Source organism: Stylophora pistillata, chromosome 13 (genome assembly GCF_964205215.1).
Source record: "Stylophora pistillata chromosome 13, jaStyPist1.2, whole genome shotgun sequence".
Taxonomy (NCBI): domain Eukaryota; kingdom Metazoa; phylum Cnidaria; class Anthozoa; order Scleractinia; family Pocilloporidae; genus Stylophora; species Stylophora pistillata.
In genome coordinates this window covers 4555280-4562313 of record NC_142531.1, presented here as the reverse complement: position 1 = coordinate 4562313, position 7034 = coordinate 4555280, and the positions used below count along the sequence as shown (strand labels likewise).

At 36.5% G+C, this 7034-nt stretch overlaps 1 protein-coding gene across 1 annotated transcript; it reads right to left on the bottom strand.

Moving 5' to 3' along the window:
* Positions 1-1984: 1984 nt before the first annotated feature.
* LOC111322608 (protein unc-119 homolog B) lies at positions 1985-6085 on the bottom strand. Its single transcript, XM_022925730.2, has 4 exons — positions 5710-6085; positions 5345-5558; positions 4889-5061; positions 1985-2648 (listed from the first exon to the last, which is right to left on the bottom strand). The coding sequence occupies exons 1-4, from the start codon at positions 5879-5881 to the stop codon at positions 2542-2544; spliced, it is 666 nt and encodes a 221-aa protein (XP_022781465.1). The 5' UTR covers positions 5882-6085; the 3' UTR covers positions 1985-2541.
* Positions 6086-7034: the final 949 nt, after the last annotated feature.

Genomic DNA, 7034 nt, shown 5'->3' with positions numbered 1-7034 from the left:
TGCGGGACATGAGCCTTGACAACTCCAGTCCCTGCTAAGTTTTGCTAGTGTGTTTGGTTACTCGAGGTCAAGGGGATCTCCTTGTCGGCCAATTATTCGCATAGCAGAGGTATTTGTTTATCTGATATTCACGAGATAGTTTTGTTCTCGTCTCAGCTTTCTCGAATTCTCGGAAAATATTCGATTCCTCAGAATTGAAATGTCAGTAAAGTCATTTAGCTGCGTTTTCAAGAGTAATGGAGCAAAACTCGTGGAGATTAAGTAAGGGTTGCAGATAATAAGATTGGCCAGATTGGAAACATTACACACGCTTGACAAAGAAAGGGAAATTGACCAGACCGCTTGGGATGCTCTCATATCGAGATGTCGGAATCGAAACTGTCAAGTAGCACCGAGCTTCAAGTTCTTCAAGATTTTCAGCAACAGCTAGGGCAGACAATAGGAGAATTACAGGAGAAAGAAAAGGCCAGGGAAGCAAAAGAAGCTTGCAAAAGACGCGTGAAATATTTGCTTTTGTGTTTGATATTTTGGCCATGCGCTGACTGTTGTATTAAGGGAGGACGGAAAAAATGTCTTTGCTCGCTATTTGTATCTCTTATGTTTTACGGTGCAGTATTGACCGGTCTTATGGCTTCAAAAGTTATCCGATTGTCCACTACTGCTTTTATTTGCATACCAGTATCGGCCATTTTGATTGGTGTGCTCGGAGTAGGATTATGTTTGAAAAAGAATGATTGCTGCCAAGAAACGGATCTTTGGCAAACTTCTTCCTCATCTCGTGTTCGTGGGTATTCTTATACCCCTCTCACTAACCAGAACTCACAGTTGTAGCTTACGATAAAGAGGACTCAGACTTGGTGTAATAAACCTTGTCACTATTAATATGGACATGCCAAAACAGAGAATATAACAAGAGAATTTATGGTTTGGACAGCGACTCTTATTAGGAGATGAAATATGGACCATGTTAGGACGTCTCTTGCAAGCCAAGAATTAAAGCGGACACCTACGAGACTCTCGGTCCACCTAATTAAGTTTTCATACTTTGTAAAACCGAGGTAATATTTTGATCCCAGTTAGGTTAGAATGAGTGATCAGGAACCTTTCCAATCTGGTCGTGGCGGAATGGAAGAATCACTCTCAACTGTAAGGCTAGGTTGTTTTAGTTAAACTTGATCTAGAAGTTAGTTGAATCAAGGTAAACTGACTCCTTTTGGGTTTGAACGAGAGATTTTATATTCTCTTGGTTTGAATAACTATAAATCCTGTTTCAATTTTTTGGATCAACATTGTCTTAAAAAAAGGATTGACTCGATGCCACTACTCATTGTAGTGACAAGGGGTCTCCTGCTATAATGAAATCTCTACCGCATACAATAAGAGGAGTTCTTTTTTTCTGAGTGTGTCTCGCTGTAAATAAGGCTGTTCCAGGCGACTCAACCCAATCCTCCGTTTCTTTTTTTAACCTCTCCTTCCCGTAACTAATATTACGTTTCGTTTTACGAACTGAACTCGTGAAACAGGCAAAGTTACCTATGACTAAAGGTTCAGCATCTTGGGCTAACATTTCAAATGGTTGGCCCATCTTGACATGCTGTCTCCCGTGTTGGATACGGTTGGTTTAAAAACGACCTAAAACTTCTGTGTCAGGAGAGATTAATTAACCCACAAGAACCTGAAGATATGAAAACAAAGTGAACCCTCTCCTTTCCAGTTTTAAGCCCAGAAAACTTTATTCTTTAAATTATTAAAATGCTGAATAAACAAGAAGCAGAAACACCAAATCAAGGGTGGTGTAATTTTACTCAACCATATCAGAGAGGTAGAGTGATTAAAATAAAAAAATGCCAAAAAAAAGGGCATAACCCACATCTAGAAGCACTGGTTCTGTTTACTACCCTGTAACAAAGAATTTGGTGGATTGAATATTTCCCCTTTCCAGTCTTCCCATGTACACACTTACCATAATCTCAAGAACAGAGCATTTTGTTTCAATTTTTATTGTGATCGTACTTGCCCAATGGGGTTACATTGGGGCGTTATACAAAAATCTTCTCAAGCTACATAAATATAAGCCAGGTTTTGTAAATCTGACTTACTCAGACCAACTCTATTTTATTGATGTTGCATGCATTAGTTATCTTTTGTACAAAATGAAGACAATTTCACAAGGAAAATAAGACCCACAACAACATTTTTGTATGATGGAACAGAGCACTGACTTTTTTGGTACAAAAACAAGCGTCTACCTCTAGTTTATCATTTCATATATTCCAGCAATGATCATCTCCAATTTCTTTCTAAAACAATGTATAAAGTAATTCCAATTTATGACCAATGATTACCAAACAGGTAACAAAGTCATGACATGACACCAAATCTCCCTCAAAGATTACATTCATGATGTATGGAAAATCTAGGATGATTTTGATGTTGAGCTAAAGCAGATGATACTAAATTGTAAGAAAGTATTTAATCTTGTCTCTAAATGTTTGTCTGCACGTCACTGTACATATTGTAAGAGGATTATGCTTAAAGTGGCTATCCATCATAAGCATAATCTGCTTTATTGTGCATGATAAGTTTGCCATCCACAAAGTAGAAGCTGTCTGACTTAGTCTCAAATGGGTGGTTTACCATTTCTTGCACTGCAAACAAAATTTAACAAATCAATAGTCATCTTATCAATCAAAAAAATCAGTTTCTATAACTACAACGTATGCTATTAGCAAACTGCCTTTTTAGGTGGTTAGGCACTTTCTGTAGGCAGACTCCAGTTCCTATCCATATGAACACCATTTTTGAGCCCCCATCTTTTAACCCTTGCCAAGATGTAACACAAATAGGCCATTTCTAAATTACTTTTGGCCTCTTTTTCAAAATGAGGCCTGGTGCTCCACCACTCTTGTGAAAATGAGTTTAATTTGCATGTGAATGAAAACTTATGATCATATGAAAGGATGGGCACCAGGACTCGTTTTGAAAATGAGGCCAAGGGTAATTCGGAAATGGGCCATTTACAATAACCCGATGATCACACAATTCTTTGATGAAATAAAAAAGGGAAAAAAGTGGACAGTATCTGATTGGTCAGTTGCAGGTAGCATACTTTAATTTATACAGAATGTTTTCTTTTTACTTTCATCTTCTACTGTATGATATTCCTGGTTATAAAACCTTTACATAACAATTTTGAGAATGGTTTTCTGTAACAAAACAAGAACAGGATCAATTTTATGCTCACAAAATATTTTCACTATAATTATTCATCTACTCAGTTTTCTTGTATTTATGATATATGAGGGAGGCACTGGGTTTGGGTTACGGTTAGGGAAAAATAATGTAAACACTAAAAAGAATTTAAAAATGCCAATTAACCACATGCAAAACTGATAAAATTTCACAGTTATCAAAACCCCAATTGATCAGACACAGTAGTGACAAGTAGAGCATACAGAGGTTCTGTGGCTAATAGAGATCAGAAGAGGTATATAATTGCCCCTCAGATCAAAGAGAAACCAGAACCCAAATAGGAAAAACCGAAAACCACATTGGATACCAAATCTAATAACCAGTCAGTGTTTTTAACGAAAACTGAAAACCAAATGCAAAAAACCAAGATGAACACCAAAACCAAAAAATGAAGTATTGGGCATAAAAACCAAAACACTGATTCAAAAAATAGCCACAACCACCAAACCGAAAATCCCACTGCCCCCTCATATACCCTTATTTGGGTTATCTTGGGTGTCTCCTTTCATTGTATAATACCCATGCAAATAACATTGAATAAATGTTATTGGTATATACTAAAACAGTGGATAGCGTTGAAGGTGCGCTCTGATTGGCTGGTCAAACTCCGAATATCCTTTGCTATTTACCTCCGAGCAACTCGGGAAAAAATGACGTCCCAGTTTGCATCCGTGGCAGATGAAGAAATCACTCAAATTAGTTTTTGGTGGTGTGTATTATCTCACTGCTTTAGTATATACTAAAACAACTATTCACCTCAGTGTCGGTGGTTAGCAGTAGATATTTACCTCACCGTTTCGCGGCTCAGTAAATATCCACCACTAACCACCTCCACTTTGGTGAATAGTTGTTAACTATCATTTATTTTATCATTATCATTATCATTATTGTTATCATTATTATCATTATTGGTCTCTCTTTGTATAGGGGGGTGAGTATATTAGTGTTTCTTTCAACTGGTCAAGGTATAAAAAATTTTCACATCAACAGTACAACTTTTAAAATTTATTCACTTGTTTCTTAACTTATTCATGGTTAAATCATTAATCTTTTCTGCATTTCTACTCCTGTATCATCCCAAAATGAGAAAATACCATAGAACACAATTGTATATTATATCCCTTACCACTCCTTCCCTAGGGTATAAATTATGTAATGTCATTAATTTATACTTAACGTGATATTGATTAAGTTGAAGATGCCAGATATCATCTCTACAACAACTTCAGGATAACATGATAATTTACAAACAACCGAGATAAATTTCCCGATAGAGGAACGTAAAGAGTCGTTATTTAAATTATCTTTAACTTCGCAATTCATACAAAAAAGGACGTTTTTCTTTTATCAGTATAAAGGTCAAAACTTCAAGATAAGCGTAAAAAGTATGCGTGTTGTTTTATTCGTCAGTGTTAGGTCCGATGAATGAAAGAAAACGATAAAACAAGCTTTAAAATATCTTAAGTACAACGGAGATATTGTGATTAAAATGGCGAACGAGTAATGGCCTAGTTGAAACACACAAGTAATTCTTTCTAGTCGCCGAGTTTCCGTGTCAATGTTTTGCGAGATACTAGGACCCTATTGAAAAGAAACATTCAAAACAAGAGAAACAAATACTTCTTTGAGTACTGACCTTCATCAATTTCTAACGTTGGAAATTCGTAGATGTGTTCACATGTATTTTTGCTATTTGGGATGCAAAATCCAAACTCGAAATCGAAGTTTTTTAGCAGTCGATCTCTGAAATAGTGCCGTTCTATCATACGAAAATTGTTGACGGGTTTGTCTCCTACGGTAAATTCGACTCTGAAAACGAAAACAGCATGCAAATTAGCAATGAGTCAGATACAAACAGAACACAATTCGTGCAATCTAAAAATTATGGATTGGTGATTTTTAATAGAAAGACAAGAACATGTCGATCTGAACATGCAATATGGATCGATAATTATGCCATACAGGCAATGAAGCTCATGATATATTATTAGTAAAAGTGTCATCGATGAGATGGAAATATAGGAAAAATATTGATACTAATTGAATTTAATAAAACAGACAGAAATCTGTAACCAATGGAAGTAAAACTTACGTGGCTCCTACTGTTTTCAACTTGAGAAACTCTGAAGTAAACTTGTATCTTACAAAGCGGCCGGCGTTAGGATCATCATCGTTGTCGATAATTTCTTCGTCGATGTTATCAGGTTTAGCTATCTCAAAAAGAACAGTCCCTGTTTCCATATCACGAATTTTAAACCGCGTAAAATCGATGCTGTATATATTTGCACCAGGTTCGCAGAGGTAATCTATAAACAGAGAGCAAGGAAAAGTACTTAGCACACAAACGACAATGAAGTTTCAATCAGCAGATAATTCTTACTCAGCAACCCTCGCTACAATATTGCAATTTGCAAGTGGATCGCATTGATTGGAAAATACAAACCACTTTTCACTTACTTTCCGTGCATTTTGTCAACTTCAATACATCGTCCGGTGTTACGGCGTCCTTTTTAAGCAATTCTTCTTCAGTTATTGTCTTTTTCGCCTTCGACTGCCTTGCCAAAAATCCACCGCCTTTCTTCTTTGCTCGACCCGTATCCTCGTTCGAGTTGGAGGATCTTCCACTCATGATTATTCAAAAAAGAAGTTAATTCTAGCAATAGCTTAGACTGTCCACTACGTTTGCTACGTGACTAGGTAGGGACAAGGGAAACAAGGTACTTTGACGAAGACACGACCGACCAAGCAAAATGGAAAGGGTGTGAAAACGCACTGTACTTGGTCAGCAGCATCTGTCACCATGTCAACAGCAACGCAATAAACACTAGAAAGAAGGATCTTTAATTCTCTACTCGATACGAGTCTCTGATCTTTTCTTCCTATTTTGTTTTTGTTTGTTTGTTTTTACTGATGGTAACAATCAATATGGTGTATCTGTCATTCTGCGTAAAGAAGATATATCTCATTTCCATGGTAGAATGTGCCTGATGAGAAACAAGTTAAGCATGCAAGACGAAAGACAACTGGAAGAGGAAGATGTCTTTTCGTGACTCAGCGATTAACTGTTGCATGAATTTTGATTGTTTTGTTGTCTATATTGTGGCAAGAATTTCAATGTTACAAGATATATTTCTGCTTTTTTTGCAGTTTGCTTAATATTTCATGTTTGCACTCTATGGTACCGAGGTAGCAATTTTGTTTTTTGTAATTCCTTCCTTCCGTCGCGTGCTGAACATAAATGAATGGAGGTTTTCATAACATTTCTGGGAACACCTGGACACTTAAATTGTTCTTAATGGCAATAATTAGTTCTTTGATAGGACATCCGCTGATAAAAACTATGACAGCCATTAATTCCTAAACTAAAAAACTTTGACAGCCAAATAACTTAGAGCAACAGCTGTTGTACACGGTGTATTAAGAAGTAGTTTATTTCTATTCCTTAAAAAACCTTTTACACCCTAACCGGTAATCTAACATCAATATGCATATTCTCCATACTGTTCTCTATACATTTGCAAAGGTGCTGACAAGAAGAATATATTTAGCCATTATGGCTTATATTTAGTCAGTAATCATGCATGCCTTTCTTTCATGTTTGATCCACGCGTGATGTGGGGAGAAATTACTTGTAGATGATGCTGGACAATCTAGGTCTTATGGGTTATCGATTAAACTACTAACTCTCGAAACGTCAGTTTAAGAAAATCTTTACGCTGGTTATTTTACATTACCCGACTCAATTGAGTGATTGAATAGACATCAACTGGGAGTAAACAATG

What these genes read in the sequence shown, in the direction of transcription:
- LOC111322608 (XM_022925730.2), bottom strand. Translation starts at nt 5,881, where the DNA reads ATGAGTGGAAGATCCTCCAACTCGAACGAGGATACGGGTCGAGCAAAG. An exon ending in GTTGACAAAATGCACGGAAA is followed by an intron (nt 5,559 to 5,709) that starts GTAAGTGAAAAG and finishes CTCTGTTTATAG; the next exon opens with ATTACCTCTGCGAACCTGGT. An exon ending in AACGTTAGAAATTGATGAAG is followed by an intron (nt 2,649 to 4,888) that starts GTCAGTACTCAA and finishes TTTTGTTTGCAG; the next exon opens with TGCAAGAAATGGTAAACCAC.